Source organism: Anastrepha obliqua, chromosome 3 (assembly GCF_027943255.1).
Source record: "Anastrepha obliqua isolate idAnaObli1 chromosome 3, idAnaObli1_1.0, whole genome shotgun sequence".
NCBI classification, from domain to species: Eukaryota; Metazoa; Arthropoda; class Insecta; order Diptera; family Tephritidae; genus Anastrepha; species Anastrepha obliqua.
The window spans coordinates 5412501-5429313 of NC_072894.1; the positions used below are offsets into that span (position 1 = coordinate 5412501).

Here is a 16813-nt window from a genome sequence, read left to right on the forward strand (position 1 = left end):
TTATTTGATTGTTTTTCATCACTGCCTCGATTAGGTATAAGGAACGCAGTGAAATCGAAGCGCTTTACTTTACCATTAATACACTGTTAAAAGCACTAAACCAACCGCCCTACAACCCACAAGAGGGACAATTGGTAAATGATATTGAAAAGGCGTGGCAACTGCTCGAATATGCTGAGCACAATCGTGAGGTTGCACTCCGCGAGGAACTTTTGCGCCAAGAGAAGCTCGAACAACTCAATTACAAATTTGAGAAGAAGTCCGTGCTGCGTGAGGGATACCTGAAGGAGATGATTCAAGTGCTCTCCGATCCGCGTTACTTGCGGCAAGTGGACGCTACTCTGAAGAAGCACGAAGCCATTTCGGCGGACATATTGGCACGTGTGGAACGTTTTAACGATCTGACCGCCATGGCCAATGAATTGGAGCGTGAAAACTATCATGGCAAGGAGCGTGTGAAGAAACGCGAGACAGAAGTTATGGATAAGTGGCGAAAATTACTGGAACTGCTTGAGAATCAACGTTTGAATTTGTCTCAAATGAGCACACTCATGAATTTGTTACGCGAAATCGCCAGCACAACTGAAGCGGTAAAGGAATTGCAAACACAGTTTGCATCCGAGGATGTTGGCCCGCATTTGTTGGGTGTAGAAGAGCTGCTGCAGGCGCATTCGTTACAGGAACTTCAAGTGAACACATTTGGCGAAACATTGAAACGTTTCAACCGCCAAGCACAACCATATAGAACGTCTGAGCAAAAAGATGCTGCGCTACTTGTGCAGCGTCTCGCTGAGCTGGAAGAGGCCTATGCCATGTGAGTATAACGGAAAATGTCAAACCTATCGACAATACCAATTGATAATCGAATTGCTTTTACCTTTGCAGTTTGCTGAAGTTATGTGCAAAGCGACGCGCATGTCTGGAGGAAGCGAGAAACTTTTACCATTTCATGGAAGATTATGACAATGAAGAAGGTTGGCTAGTTGACAAACAACGTATCTGCAAGACGGGTATAACAGCTAAAGACTTGCGCGCGGTACTTTCGCTGCAGCAGAAGCACAAAGCTCTCGAGGATGAAATAAAGGTGCGAAAGCCGAAATCGGCGCAGATGTCAGACGCTGCCAAGAAGTTGATTGGCGAAAAACATCCACGTTCGCTAGACATCAAAAGTCGTATTGAGTCTTTGGCAGAGCATTGGAAGGCTTTAGAAGAGTTGGTGGAGCTGCGTCGTCGCCAGCTTGAAGATGCTGCCGAGGCGTATCAATTCTACACTGATGCCAACGAGGCGGAATCGTGGTTAAATGAAAAAATGGCTTTGGTGAAGTCAAATGATTACGGCACCGATGAACCTTCAGCACAGGCGCTTCTACAGCGGCATCGCGATTTGCAGGGCGAATTGAATGCCTACTCTGGTGATATACTTAATTTGAACCAACAGGCCGACAAGCTAATTAAAGCCGGCATCTGTACACTTGAGGTATGTAGGTCGTTTCCTCTGGAAGAAATCAGTACTAAAATTGTTGATTACTTGGTTTTTTTTTGGTTTAGCTTTCAGCTGCTGAGCCAGAAATGCCCGAAATTGAGCAGGAAGAATGGGTGAACGAGACCCGCCTTGTGCCAAAAGAGGTGTGGGAGGATGAGTGGGTAGAGAAGCTGGAACATAAGAAAGTTACGGAAATGAAATTATTGCCACACGTCCGTTCAATGTTTCCCTTCGAGGGTCAAGGTATGAAAATGGATAAGGGTGAGGTGATGCTGCTGAAGTCGAAAACCAACGACGATTGGTGGTGTGTACGTAAAGAAAACGGCTTGGAAGGCTTTGTTCCGGCCAATTATGTGCGTGAAATCGATCCTCGCCCCGTGGCGTGCATTGTGCCGAAAGCAGAAAAGGTCAAAACACTGCAGAAGGTGAAAAAGACTATCTTGGTGCGCCAAGTCGTACCCGTCAAGCGTATCAAACCAATTGCAGCGCCTCCAAAACCACTAATCAAGCGACGCGTTTCCTCGAACAGTATTAACGAGAATGCCGATAGTGTAGAGAAGCGGCAAAAACGTATAAACAGCACCTACGATGAATTACAGGATACCGCACAGAAACGTCATGCGCTACTCGAAGACTCTATACATCTTTTCGGCTTTTATCGGGAATGTGACGATTTTGAGAAATGGATGAAAGAAAAAGAGCGCATTATTAATTCGGACGATGGTGAAGGTGTGGAGAATGCAAAACGAAAGTTCGAAAAATTCCTTACTGACTTATCGGCGGCCTCGAAGCGCATTGAGGAAATCGATGGTGCTGTTGATAACTTCCGCCGTCAAGGGCATTCCCAACTGGACAAAATAATTGCACGTCAACGACAGATACATCAAATTTGGCAACGCCTGAATAACGCAAAAGCGCAACGTGAAAAGAGTTTGGAAGGAGCATCTAGTGTGGATCTCTTCAATCGTACATGTGATGAGGCTAAGGTTTGGATGAACGAGAAGATGATCCAGCTGGATACGGCTGTAATTAGTCCAGATTTGAAAACGGTGCAAGCGTTGCAGCGACGACACCAGAACTTGGAACGTGAGCTAGCACCTGTGGAGGAGAAAGTGAATCGTGTTAACTATCTGGGAAATTCGTAAGTTCTTTACATATACGAAACTCGATGTTGTCTCAGCCCTAAATCGAATCTAATTATGTTTCCAGAGTAAAGAATGCATATCCTGCGGAACGAAATAATGTAACGGCGCGACAACAGGAGGTGTTGGATATGTGGAAGCAGGTCCATGGCAAAGGCAGTGAGTTGCGGGCGCGCATTGAGAGCGCAGTTGGTCAACAAATTTTCAACAACAGGTATTTATCTCTGTTATAATGAAGCTAAATTACTCAAATTATGTACAAACGATGAACCATTTTTTTAATAAATGGGCTATCTTGCTAGAGACTTTATAAAACTGATCCAAACTTGATGCAAATGTTGTTCCCCACCCCAATTACATTCTACTTAAATGTTATTGGGCTCAGAACCATGCGCAGTTTTTATATGTTAAGGTAAACCTTACATACGCCCATCTGATAAACCCTATAACCCCCATCTCTATGAGTTCGTTTGATACTAAAAATTAAGAGTCAGTCCAAATTAAATTTTATTGTACTTTTTATCGTAAATGTGCTCGCTCGGGTACATAACATTCGATCCGGACCGATATTAGCCATTCTTACTTGTTTTGATTAATTTTTGTTTTTTAACTCCTTTGTCGTTTAGTGCAAAAACGTTGCTCGCTTGGATCGATTCCGTCAAAGATCAGTTGAATGCCGATGAGTCAGCGCGTGACGTTGAAACGGCCAACAACCTACTGAAGAAACACAACGATTTAGGCGACGATATCAAGGCTCATGACAATGAATTTGTTGAGGTCATTAATTTAGGAAAGCAACTGTCCGATGGAAAACCGAATATGGAAGAGACCGTAAAAATCATTGATCGTCTAAAGGCCGAACAAGATGCTATACACCGCGGTTGGGTGGAGAAACAGAAATGGTTACAACAATGCGTTGAGCTACAAATATTTAATAGGGAAGCAGACAAAATCGATGCAACCACAAAAAGCCATGAAGCTTTTCTCGAATACAATAATTTGGGTGTAAGTTGACGCCTAAATGCACATGAAAATTCCTATGAATAGATTCTCTTATTTAATTTCATTCTAGAATTCTCTCGATGAAGTGGAAGCTATACTGAAGAGACATCTTGATTTTGAAAAGAGCCTAATGGCTCAGGATAAAATTCTCAAAGGTTTTTCTGACAATGCCGACAAATTGATTGCCAACGACCACTACGATAAAAAATAGTAACTATACCAACCCTATATCTAGAACAAATATTGGTTAACTTTACAAAAATAATTTTTCGTGCATTTTTCCAGCATCGATGACAGACGCAACCAAGTTTTGGGCAAAAGGAAAGCGGTGGAAGACCGTGCCTTTGAGCGCAAGCGTTCACTTCAAGCCTCGAAAGACTACCACAAATTCGCTGCTGAGGCTGACGACCTTGCCGTGTGGTTGAGCGACAAAACCAAGATCGCCGGCGATGAAAGTTATCGTGATCTTACCAACCTGCCACGTAAGCTGCAGAAACACAAAGCTTTCGAGCGTGAACTAAGAGCAAATGAAGGTCAATTGCGCAACATAAATAAGGACGGAAAGGCACTGATAGCCGCAAATAATCGTGTGCCTGCAGTGGAGAGTAGAATGGTCGATTTGAATCAAAAGTGGAAAGACTTATTATTGCTCTCAGAAGATAAGGGACGCAAGTTGGAGCAAGCCGTGTCACAGCGTGAACACAACCGTGCTATTGATGATGCTAAACAGAAAGTGGCCGAATTAGATGCTGCCTTGAAGAGTAGGGACGTTGGTAACGATTTACGTAGCTGTAAGGATTTGATCAACAAACATCAGTTACTCGAGTCCGAGATAACGGTATGGGAGCATAAGATCGTCGAACTGGTTAGTACTGGAGACGAGATGGCACATGAGGGTCATTTTAATGCAGTCCACATCAAAGACGAAACAAAGGACATTCAAAATCGCTTCAAATTATTGCGCGGACCAGTACAGAAGCGTCGTGAAGAACTTGAAGAGAGCTTGAACTACCACAAATTCGTCTTTGAATTGGACGCCGAATTCCAGTGGATCAATGATCACATGCCAGCAGCTAAGTCTAAGGAATTAGGACAAAATCTGCACCAAGCACAGACTCTTTCGAAGAAACATAAAAAACTCGAAGCCGAAATTAAAGGCCATCAGCCCATGATCAACAAAGCTTTGCAGTCAGGACAAACGCTGATTGCACAAAGTCACCCTGAAAAAGAGAACGTGAAGGCATTGTGTGCAAAGTTAGAAGATGCCTGGGCAGACTTAGAGAGTGATTCAAGTGATCGCGGTAAGAAGCTGGAGATGTCATTGAAGGCGCAGCAGTACTTGTCCGACGCCGGGGAGATTGAATCATGGTTGGGTGAGAGAAGCAATGCACTGCGCTCCACTGAGTATGGGCGCGATCGCGATTCAGCCGCTAAATTGCTGACCAAACACAAGACAATCGAACTGGAGCTGGACACGTACTCTGGTATTGTTACCGAAATGGGGCACAATTGTGCCGCCATGGTAGCCGCCGGACATCCGGACAGTAAAATTCTTACTGCGAAACAACAACTTATCGACAAAATGTTAAAGTCACTGCATAAGTTAGCTTCACAACGCCAAATGCGTCTAATGGAGAGCCTCTATATGCACGAATACTTCTTGGAATCCGATGAGGTAGAGCAATGGATTAAGGAGCAAGAACAAGCAGCATCATCCGAGGACTACGGACAAGACTATGAACATCTTCAGCTGCTTCAAAACAAGTTTGACGACCTAAAACATCGTGTTGAAATAGGCTCTGATCGTGTGAACCAGTGTGAAGTATTGGCCAAGAAACTTATCGACACCGAGAGTCCATACGCCACAGATGTTGAGAAGCGCCAGGAACAACTAAGGTGAGTAAAAATTGAGGTGTAATGCATATGTATGTGTAAATATATAAATTATCCAACTATGTCTATACTTCGTTTTAGGGAATCTTGGGAAAATCTGCTGAAATTACTAAATCAACGGGAGCAAAAGTTGCATGCTGCGGGTGAAATTCATCGTTTCCATCGCGATGTTGCCGAGGCACTTTTCCGTATTCAAGACAAAAATGCAGCACTCTCCTCGGAGCTGGGCAAAGACTTGAACTCAGCTTTGGCACTTTTACGAAAACATGAAGGTTTCGAAAATGACCTCGTCGCTTTGGAAGCGCAACTACAGGTTTTGGTTGAAGATTCTGTTCGTCTTCAAGCAAAATATCCCTCGAACGCTGCTGCCATAGCTCAGCAACAAGACAAGGTTGTGGCAGCTTGGAATGATTTGAAAGAGCGCTCAGGAGCTCGCAGCGATCGGTTAGCCGCTAGTTCGGATCTACAATCCTTCTTAACAGATGTGCGTGACATTATGTCTTGGTCGTCCAATCTACGTGCTGCTCTGCAGGCTGAAGAGCATGTCAGCGATGCTGCTGGTGCGACAGCGTTGAAGATCCAGCATGATGCTATATATGGTGAAATTGAAGCACGAGAGGATAAATTCCGTTACTTGAATGAATTGAGCGATTCTATGGTGCAAACTGGCCATTATGCTGCCGCAGAAGTAGAGGAAAAATGCGCCGCTATGTTGGACGAACGTCAGAAGTTGCATGCGGCATGGAACAAGAAGAAGATAATGTTGGAGCAGAAAATTGATTTGTTCTGTTTCTTACGCGATGCGAAGCAGATCGACAATCTTTCTAGTTCCCAACAGGCAGCGCTCAGCAGTTCCGATTTTGGTCAAACCGTCGAAGATGTTCAGAACCAGATAAAGAAGCACGATGAATTCGAACGTCTCATTCAGACGCAGGAAGAAAAAGTGGCCTTGTTGCAGGAGCATGGCCGCAAACTTATTGAGCAACGCCATTACGATAGCGCAAATATTCAAACCATCCTACAAGGTGTTTTAGCGCGCCGACAAAAAGTAAAAGATCTTTGCGCCGTGCGTCGATACAAATTGGAAGACGCGCTCTTGTACGCCCAATTCGTACGTGATTGCGCCGAAGCTGAATCGTGGATAAATGAAAAGGAGAAAAAACTTGAAGCTGATGCAGCCAGTTACGCTGAAGTGTCCAATCTAGATGAAAAGATAAAGAAACTCCAAAAGCACCAGGCCTTCCAAGCCGAAGTTGCTGCCAATCAAGGTCGAATACAAGAAATACAGGAAACCGGCATGATTCTTTTGACTAAACAGCACGAATCTTCGTTGGAAATCAAACAAGCAGTGGAACGAGTCGTGGTCGCCTGGAAGAACCTACTCGAGGAGTTGGACAACCGGGGACGAGGTCTCGAGGAAGCTCAAGACATATTGGAGTTCAATAATCAGCTAGACAAGATTTCCGCCTGGATTCGGGACAAGGAAATGATGATTCAAGCTAGTGACACCGGTCGAGATTTGGAGCACTGCAATGCGCTGGAACGCAAATTGGATGATGTAGATTCAGATATGCGGGTCGATGATCAACGAGTGAAGCACATCAATAACTTGGCTGATAAGCTTATTAGTCAAGGTGAAGTACCAGCAGAAACTAAGCGTATTGATAAACGACGTCGCGACTTTAACAGCAAATGGCGTGACCTCCAAGGTGCACTAAGCGCCTATAGGGCTCTTCTTGGCGAAGCCAATGAAATTCACGTTTTCAACCGCGATGTCGACGATACAGCTGATCGTATTGCCGAAAAAGCACTGGCCATGAGTTCCGATGATACTGGTCGTGATTTGGCAGCCGTGGAAACTCTTATTCGTCGCGAGGATGCACTGGAGCGCGATATGTCGGCGGTGAAACAGAAGATCGGCGAGCACGAACTAGTTGCGCAGACTCTACTGAAGCGTTATCCTGATCGCGTCAAGGACATTGAGCAGAAAATTGACGAGCTTCGTACATCATGGCAAAATCTACAAGATTTATCAATTAAACGACGCGCTATTCTCAATGATGCTTATTTGGTGCATAAATTCGTCTCTGACATAAAGGAGTTGGAGCTCTGGGTGAACGACATGATAAAGAAAATGAAAGCCGCACAAGCGCCGATGACAATAAGCGATTGCGAGACGCAATTAGAGTTACACCAAGAACGCAAAGTGGAAATTGACGGACGTGATAAGGCATTTAATGACTTAAAGGCACATGGAGAAACACTCAGCGGTATGAAGAAACCAGCAAACGTCAAACAGTACTTGACGATACTTGAGGATTTACATAGCACATTGCACGAGGCATGGAATGAACGAGCCAGAGATTTGACCGAAGCACATCAACTGCATTTGTTCAAGGCTCAGGTGGAGCAAGTGGAAATCTGGTTGGCTAACAAAGAAGCCTTCCTAAACAATGATGACTTAGGTGATTCATATCCCGCCGTGGAACGTCTGATTAAAAAGCACGACGCATTTGAAAAATTGTTGGACTCAGACAACGTAACGGAACTGCAGAAGTTCGCCAAAAGCATTTTGGAGGGTGAGCCGAAAGATGCAGATGTCATAACAGAGAAATTGAATTATGTGCTCCGACGAAAGGAGAAGCTAAACGGGTTGTCACAGGAACGTAAGCAAAAGCTGATACAATCACTACAACTGCACGAGTTTCTTCGTAGTTTATACGAAATCGATCGTTGGCTGGTGCAAAAGATGCAAGTGGCGCTAGACGAAAACTACCGCGAACCGAACAATTTGCAAAGCAAAATACAGAAACACACCACATTCGACAGTGAATTGTTGACAAATGCATCGCGTGTTAACGACGTAATAAATGAAGGGGAACGCCTCATCAAGGACGAACACTTTGCGAAGGAGGAAATAGCCCAACAGCTGAAGATGCTTGAAAGTGATTGGAGCAAACTGAAAGCAGCATCTAAAGAGAAAAAAGAAAAACTCAATCAAGCTTACGAAGCGCAAGCATTCAATCGCAGCCTGGACGAGTTCAATAACTGGATGGACGAAGTTGAGTCGCATTTGTCGAGTGAAGATTACGGCAAAGATTTGGCCACAGTAAATCATTTAATTAAGAAACATGAGCGCCTTGAAGCCGACGTAGCCCACCATAACGACCTGGCTGATCAAATCAAACAAACCGATGAAAAATTCTTCCAAGCCGATCATTTCCTTAAAGAGGAAATACACGAGCGCGCTATGGCAACAATCAAGCGCTATCGTACAATGCACGAACCCATTACTATACGCCGCGAAAATCTCGAAGATTCTTTGAGTCTTCAACAATTTCTTCGAGATGCGGAAGATGAATTGCAATGGTTAACCGAAAAGGAGGCAATAGCCAATTCTCAAGATTTGGGCAGTAGCCTAATAGCTGTGCAAGTACTTCAAAAGAAACATCAGGGACTTGAGGCTGAGATTATCTCTCAAGAACCGCTAATTAAGGCACTGATACAGCGTGGACAACAGATGATACGCGACGACCATTTCGCTAGTGAACAGGTGCAATACAAATGCGACTTGCTACAAAAGAAACTAGTAAATCTTCGAGACGTCGCCAGTATACGCAGATTGCGACTTTTGGATGCGGTGGAGAGTCAAATGTTTTATGTGGAGGCGAACGAAGCAGAAGCATGGATACGCGAAAAACGACCAATACTTGCTTCCAGCGACTACGGTCGTGATGAGACCTCAGTGCAATCGCATCAAAAGAAGCTCGAAGTTTTGCAACGTGAGCTGATCGCGTTTAAGAGTTCGATAGAGAAGGTCAACAAACTTGCCACCGGCCTTGTTGAACGTAATCACTTCGATAGTGATAATATCTCCGCAAAGAATGATACAGTGACTAAACAATACGAAGAGTTGTTGCGATTGGCTAAAGACCGGGAAGTGCGTTTAACCGAATGCAAGAAATTGTTCGAGTACTTGCGTGAGGTGGAAGATTTGCACGAATGGATTGGTGATCAGATGGCAGTCACCGCGTCCGAGGATTATGGAGAGGACGTTGAGCATGTTGAACAATTAATTTTGGCGTTCGAGTCTTTCGTATCTAATCTAAATGCTAACGAAGGACGCGTGCAAGCTTGTTTAGAGCATGGTGATGAACTTATCAAAGAAAACAACCCTTACCGTAATTCAATTAAAACCAAACGCGGTGAGACCAAACAGTTATGGGAAGAGCTGAAGGATCTAGTCAATGCACGTCAGGATGCACTGGCTGGTGCAAAGCAAGTACATGTCTACGATCGCGTGGCCGATGAAACGATTTCCTTGATCAACGAGAAGGAGGCTTCACTTATATCTGAGGATTACGGGCAGGATTTGGAGAGCATCCAAGCTTTGAGCCGCAAACACTCAGTTTTTGAAGGCGAACTTGTCGCAATCAAGGAACAGGTGGATACAGTGCTTATTGAGGCAACCAAATTAGGAGAAATCTATCCCGACGCAAGGGAGCACATCGAAGTGAAACGCGATGAGACTGTGGAGGCATGGACCGACCTGATGGAGAAGACGAATGCACGCAAAGAAAAATTGCAACAGGCAGAGCATTTACAGTCCTACTTTGATGAGTATCGTGACTTAATTGCCTGGATCAATGAAATGCTGGCTAAGATCACAGCACCAGATCTGGCGACAACAGTTGCGGGCGCAGAATCGCTGTTGGCAAGTGTGAAAGAGCACCACGCTGAAATACATGCGCGTGATGAGACCTTCGCTAACTTCACTGCAAATGGGAAGAAGTTAATTAACGAAAAGCATTTCCTTGCGCATGAAATTGAAGAGAAGATTCAGGTACTGCAGCAACGACACGAACTTTTGAAAAATACGCTGCAACAACGCAAAGAAATTTACGAACTTAACTTGGATACACAAATCTTTCTTAAGGACGCAGAGATCCTCGAAAACTGGATAATAAGTCGCGAGCCCCTATTAAAAGATGCCAAACTGGGCGATTCGATACCACAAGTTGAAGATTTATTGCGCCGTCATCAAGATTTCGAAAAGACCGTCGCCGCGCAGGAGGAGAAGTTCCAAGCCATCAAGCGCATTACATTGCTTGAACAGCGATTCCGCAAACAAGTTGAAAGCGAAAAATTAGCCAAACAGAAAGAGAAAGAACGCTTAGAGAAGGAACGACTAGAGATGCTGAAGCAGAAAGAATTGCAACGACTCAACGATGAGCGAAGACGCGCCGAAAAGCAATTAGAAAACCGCCAAAATGCTGCTGCACAAGAAAAGACACCAATCTTTTCAACGCCCATGGTCACTGTGAACACCAACAATGCCCCACAATCACCGGCCGTTTCTGTCACATCGCCATTGCGTTCACCCTTCGACGAGGATCAGTATTCATTGCAGAAAAGCAGCTCCAGTGGCATGTTCGGTGATCGCTTACGTCGCGGCTCGGACACAAATGTGAAGCGTGCCGAGAGTATGAAGGTCCAACAGAAGCCACCAAAGCGCACACCATCATTCACCACACGTCGTCGTGCTCAATCGTTCCGCAAGAATCAGAAAGGTGAAGGATTCGATCTACCACCTGTCGAAATACAGGGAATGCTGGAACGTAAGCATGGCTTGCAATCGGGTGGTAAGAAGGCACCAGTGAGGTCCTGGAAACAATTCCATACAGTGCTGTGTGGCCAACTCTTGTGCTTCTTCAAGGATGAAAATGATTTCCTACAACAGAAAACAGCGAATGCACCAGTCAATATTCTCGGCGCCAAATGTGAACGTGCCGAAGACTACACCAAGAAGAAGTACGTATTCAGGTTGAAGTTGCCCGATGGATCCGAATTCCTGTTCGAAGCGCCGTCGTTGGAAATAATGAACGACTGGGTGCGTAAGATATCTTTCCATGCTAGTCTGCCACCAAATCTACAACTGCTGAGTTACGACGAATCAATGAAGGTATGTATATACAACTGTGTGTAAGATCAGAAACGCAGATACTACTATATTCATATATTTTTGTATTTACAGCAACAGTCGAACAGTTTCCCAGATATTAAAATTGCCAGTAGTCAGATAGAATCGCCGGTAAGCTCGCGAACATCGTCACCGGACTCGCAAAGACGTGCCATCTCACGCAACGACTCGATCAACAGCGGCATGTCGGCAAGCTCCGCGACACCACAAATGAATTTCCTGCAAAAACAAATGCAACAGCAGCAGTTGCAACAACAGCAACAAAGGGTAAGCGCTACTACTTTGCGGATGAATAAAACGGTTTAATTTTAATTTGGAAAATGCTCCAACAGACATCACCATCCTCACCTACGGCATCATATGGTTTTGAGCAGAAGCCACCAATACCACCCAGAGGTGCACCACCACCAGTGCCACACCGTCAAAGTACCGAGAATCTAGTGGTACTGAGAAATCGCAACAACTCCAGCAATGGTAACATTTTGCTGTAACTTTTCATTGTGCATTTTAATCCTGCAATAAATCATATTTCAACAGATTTGAGTGAAGCTAATTACGGCGGCAGCTCATCGCGATTGCAATCCTCCACTTTACCCGCAGGCATTTCCGGCTTCCAAAACGGTTCAAATGACGACAATGTTGTGCTTAAACGCAATAGTGAGGCCAGACAATCAGGTACATGCAAAATGTAGATTTGAAATAATTCCCTGTCCCAAAACACGTTCCCTTCTGTTAAACACAAAGCCCCTTGTCCTTGTACATATCAAGAGATATGAATAAAGTCCATAATTGTTAGAATATTAGCTTTCATTTAAAGTATGTGTAAACCAAATCATTCATACGTTCATTCTTGATCAATCCACCCCAACAAACGTAAATTAGAAAATCCTCCACCTTTGCCTACAACTATGCCACCTGTGGGAAGTACCCATTCGCACCATCCGCAAATTCAACAGCGTATAAATGCTTTAAACGCGGCAGCAATGCAGCATCCGCATCACCACCACCAGCAGCAGCAGCAGCAACAACAACCGGAACTGCACTCGTCACAAGGCAACTACATGCGCACTCAACAGCACCTAATAGCGCGCACGCCCGTTGCAAGTGGACGCATGGACGCCTCGCGAAAGTTCATAGAGGTGGAGTCGAGCGGTATCGGCAGTCCGCCGACCGTTAAAGCCGCCAAGCGCACTATACACACAACAATTTCGACCAGCTCGAATTCGAGTGGCGGTAGTAACAGCAACACCAACGTTAACAACAATAACAACAACAATGGTAAACACATGTTACATACGAACAACACTGGGTCGCCAACAACGGCCACAACAACAACAACAACAACATCATCATCTACGACGACTAGTCGCACTGTGTGGCATTTTACAACCGATAACAACTCCATAAATAATCCAAGTTACATGGGCTTGAGCAATAGCGATGGAACCGGTTAGCCATAACCTACCCATTATTCATACACCTGCACTTAAACTCGCTATGCCTGCTTACACATTTAACCGCATCTTAATTAGTTAGATAACGCAGAGATATTTGGTTATTTGCCGCTATTTTTGACTTTATATTTAGATATTCTACATATTTTATTTTTACTTTGTATGTCATTTATACTAACATTTTCAATCTGATTCAAATATTTACGCAAAGGTAACCGATACAAGGAGACAAATTCGAATATGGAATAATTTCTTGCATAGTTTCCCCAACTTCGCATTAATTTTCTTACAAGCTTGGGAACTGTTACGAAAATTTAAAAATTTTAATGAACTACTTATGTAATTTTGCTGTACAAAATATCAAGCTTTCGACATTTTTCTGTCCATATGTATTAGATAGAGCTTGTCTACTACAGATATATATACGCACTGTTGTCCAACTCTTCTTTTCTGGGTAAATTGAGTTCATTGTGTAGTTCTTGATTTTATCGTGCATGTGAGGAGAGGCTATGGCGTATCCGACGTATCCTTTTCTACTCTGTCGTTTTATGTTCGTAGTAAGGATCGAACTCCACAATTTGTGAAGCCAACATTAAATGGTATAAGACTAAAAGTAGGAGATAGCGCCAAATACAGGGTGGCGCACAAATCGTGCTACAAAAACAAAACGTAATAACTTTTTTTCTAATCAATGTATTTAACTTTTTGTTTTTTTTTATTGTATAGATAATTCAATTTTATTTTATGTAACTAATTAGTTTTGAAAATAATAGAACGTAAATGACCTCCATGCTCATTCACGCATATGCGACACCTGATAAGAAAATTGTTCATTGCGCACTGAAGGGTTGAAGTCGGGATCGCCTCAATTATTGTTGTGATGGACTGCTTCAATTCAGTCAAATTACTTGGTTTTGCTTTATACACCTCTTGTTTGAGATAGCCCCATAAAAAAAAATCTGGTGCAGTGAGGTCAGGTAACCTTGGAGGCCAGCGGAAAGTGGAATTTCTGGATATCAATTTATTTCTAAATTTTCGTTGGAGCTCCTCCATAACCGGTCTGGCTATATGTGCAGTTGCTCCATCTTGCTGGAACCAAATGCTGTTAAAAGGGATACGTCTTCGCCGCAGTTCTGGATAAAAAAACTCCTTCAACATGTTTAAATAACGGCCCCCATTTACAGTCGCTGTTACACCGTTTTCTTCGAAGAAGTATGGCCCGACAATGCACCTTGATGAAACTGCGCACCACACTGTGACTCGTTCTGGGTGCAGTTCCATCTCATGGAGTATTTGCGGATTTGATTGACTCCATATACGGCAATTTTGCTTGTTTACATTGCCGTTTAGATCAAAATGGGCCTCATCAGACATAAACAAGCAATTTATGAAGTTGTTGTCTTCTTCGGCCATTTCAATAATTTTTTGGCAAAATTCCAGGCGAATAGGCAAATCCAGAGGGTTTAATTTGCTTGTGATTTGAACTTTGTACGGAAACAAGTTTAAGTCATCATGAACTATCCGCTGCTAACTCCAATTTGCGCCGACAAGTTACGAGTCGAAACTCTTGGATTTGCCTGAATTGACGATGCTACAGCCGCGATTGTGGCTTCGACCCGAACATGGGGATCTCGATGGTACGGTCTGCGTGCGATGCTTCCAGATTCAGCAAACATGTTCACCAGCCTCATAATGGTCCATCTGCTCGGGGGAGTGCCGCCAAACTCCCGCCTAAATTCCCTTTGGACGGAAATGATGGACTGCAAAGCATGGTACCGCTGCACTATCCAAATCCTCTTTTCGGTATCCCAAGCCTCCATTTTTTGTAAATCTAAATACTAATCTGCAAAATAAAAAAAAAAGCCGATTACTCACACAGAAAAAAAGTTATTACGTTTTGTTTTTGTAGCACGATTCGTGCGCCACCCTGTATTTGGATGTAATTTTCGACAAGAAACTAAATTGGAACAAGACTGTAGAGCACAGAATAAGGAAAGCTGCTGAAGCTCTATTCTCATGCAAAAAGGCAATAGGACGCAAGTGGGGTCTTTCTCCGAATAACATTCACTGGCTGTATAGAACCGTTATCAGAACTATCCTACTTTACGGGATTATAGTCTGATGGACGCCTTTCGATAAGACTACTATTAGAAACAGGCTTCAAAGGGTTCAACTAATGGCGCTTATATAAGTATGTATCAGTAGCACTCTTAGAACTACACCCTCTGATACTCTGAGTACTCTTTTCTTCGTACCTCCCCGAGAATTGGTTGGTAAACAGAATGCAGGGAAGACTGCTGTTCGGCTTGCTGCAACTAATGGCGCGATTTATGTGTTGGACACCCGGTCTAGATCCAGCTAATTCTGACTAGATGACTATTGTTTGGATGAACCATATTTTAGTAAGTTATTTAGTACTATCAAAGAATTCTAGATAGACGTGAAAAGATTGATAATATACCTGGTCGTAAAAGCTGCTAACGGCACTTTACTGATGGCTCAAAGCTTGACGATTAAGTTGGCTTTGATGTCTACTGTAAGAAGTCAAAAATTTGCTTTTGGGCTCGTCTACCTAATCACTGTAGCGTATTTCAGACTGAAATTCTCGCCATTAATGAGATTAAGCAAAAATGTACCTTTAGAGAAATCTTTATTCATTCTAATAGCCAAGTGGCGATTAAATCTCCTGGTGAGGTTGTCATCAATTCCGTCATTGCTTGCAAAAGCCGGGCGTCTCTTAACAAGATGACGGAATATTTCGGTATCCGTTTGATATGGATACTAGAGCATAGTGACATACCAGGGAATTGTAAGGCAGACAAATTAGCGAGAGAGTGCACTACCACTCGCCTCTCTCTTGGTATGGAGATTGTAGGTGCACCCCTCTCGACCTACAAACTGCGTGGTGCAAGTAGCAGTGTCACTTCAACCAACACGAGATGGGTTGATAATCTGACTTGTCCCGCTGCAAAAAGAATTTGGCCACAATGTGATGTCTGGCGCTCAAAGGCGCTACTTAATCGATCAAGGAGAAACGTCCCTAAGTTAGTTGCTTTGATCACAGGCCACTGTCTCCTTGGTCGACATGCTCAACAATTGAACGTACCTCATTTCGACTATTGCAAAAGCTGCAAGAATGATGAGGAGGAAGAGTCTGTGAGACTTCTTCTCTGTTACTGTCCCGTCTGGCATCCTATTGGCATGATAGATACTTTGATTCACCGTTCTTGAATTATACCGATATAACCTTCAGCCAGATCAATGGGTCTGTACTTAAAACAAAATGGTTTAACGAGGAGTGGCAGATAAACTGCTATTCTGGTATCACAATGGATCGGCAACGGTCTAAGTGAGTTGGTTTAGAGCCCGACTGCCACTTCTACCTACCTACCTACCTAAGGATCGACCTCAGGATTTTCTGCCCGAGTGCCACTCAGAGCACCGGATCGCTTATATACTCGTCGTTCTGAACTAGAAGGAGGCACAAAATAAATCGTCCAATTTTGTTTTTGAATAACATTTTTACGAAACAAAAGTGATGGGAATCTGTGTTTTAATCTTTATGCGCTCCATAGTGTCCAAGTGTCAAATATGACTGACGTACGACGCCATTTGAAGAAATTATAAATCTACCGATAGTTTGATTAATTTTGTGCCACATTGTATAATGTTAGCTAACAAATTCATTCGCAAAGGAAAATCATTACATATCAACTTGTGCTCGAAATGTTTTTTTTTATAAGAAGCCTGCCGAGGGACAACCGTTATTAAAAACTTTTTCATTTCATATTGATGTTTCATGCACGGAGATTCGAACCTACGCACTTCCGAATGGTAGTCACTCACCAACCCATTCGGC

At 43.6% G+C, this 16813-nt stretch overlaps 1 protein-coding gene across 8 annotated transcripts in view; it reads left to right on the forward strand.

The window, feature by feature from the left end:
• LOC129240415 (spectrin beta chain, non-erythrocytic 5) overlaps positions 1 to 16813 on the forward strand; it is a 111504-nt gene that overhangs the window by 92481 nt on the left and 2210 nt on the right. For 7 of the 8 annotated variants that reach the window (XM_054876189.1, XM_054876193.1, XM_054876191.1 and 4 more), the window contains 12 exons: positions 35 to 814; positions 886 to 1477; positions 1549 to 2624; positions 2693 to 2839; positions 3252 to 3630; positions 3698 to 3837; positions 3913 to 5523; positions 5602 to 11482; positions 11555 to 11767; positions 11833 to 11974; positions 12038 to 12175; positions 12383 to 12778. In XM_054876189.1, the coding sequence (XP_054732164.1) occupies positions 35 to 814; positions 886 to 1477; positions 1549 to 2624; positions 2693 to 2839; positions 3252 to 3630; positions 3698 to 3837; positions 3913 to 5523; positions 5602 to 11482; positions 11555 to 11767; positions 11833 to 11974; positions 12038 to 12175; positions 12383 to 12778 (11495 nt within the window). The remainder of the gene's footprint in view (positions 1 to 34; positions 815 to 885; positions 1478 to 1548; positions 2625 to 2692; positions 2840 to 3251; positions 3631 to 3697; positions 3838 to 3912; positions 5524 to 5601; positions 11483 to 11554; positions 11768 to 11832; positions 11975 to 12037; positions 12176 to 12382; positions 12779 to 16813) is intronic. The other variant, XM_054876197.1, reaches the window with a different exon arrangement.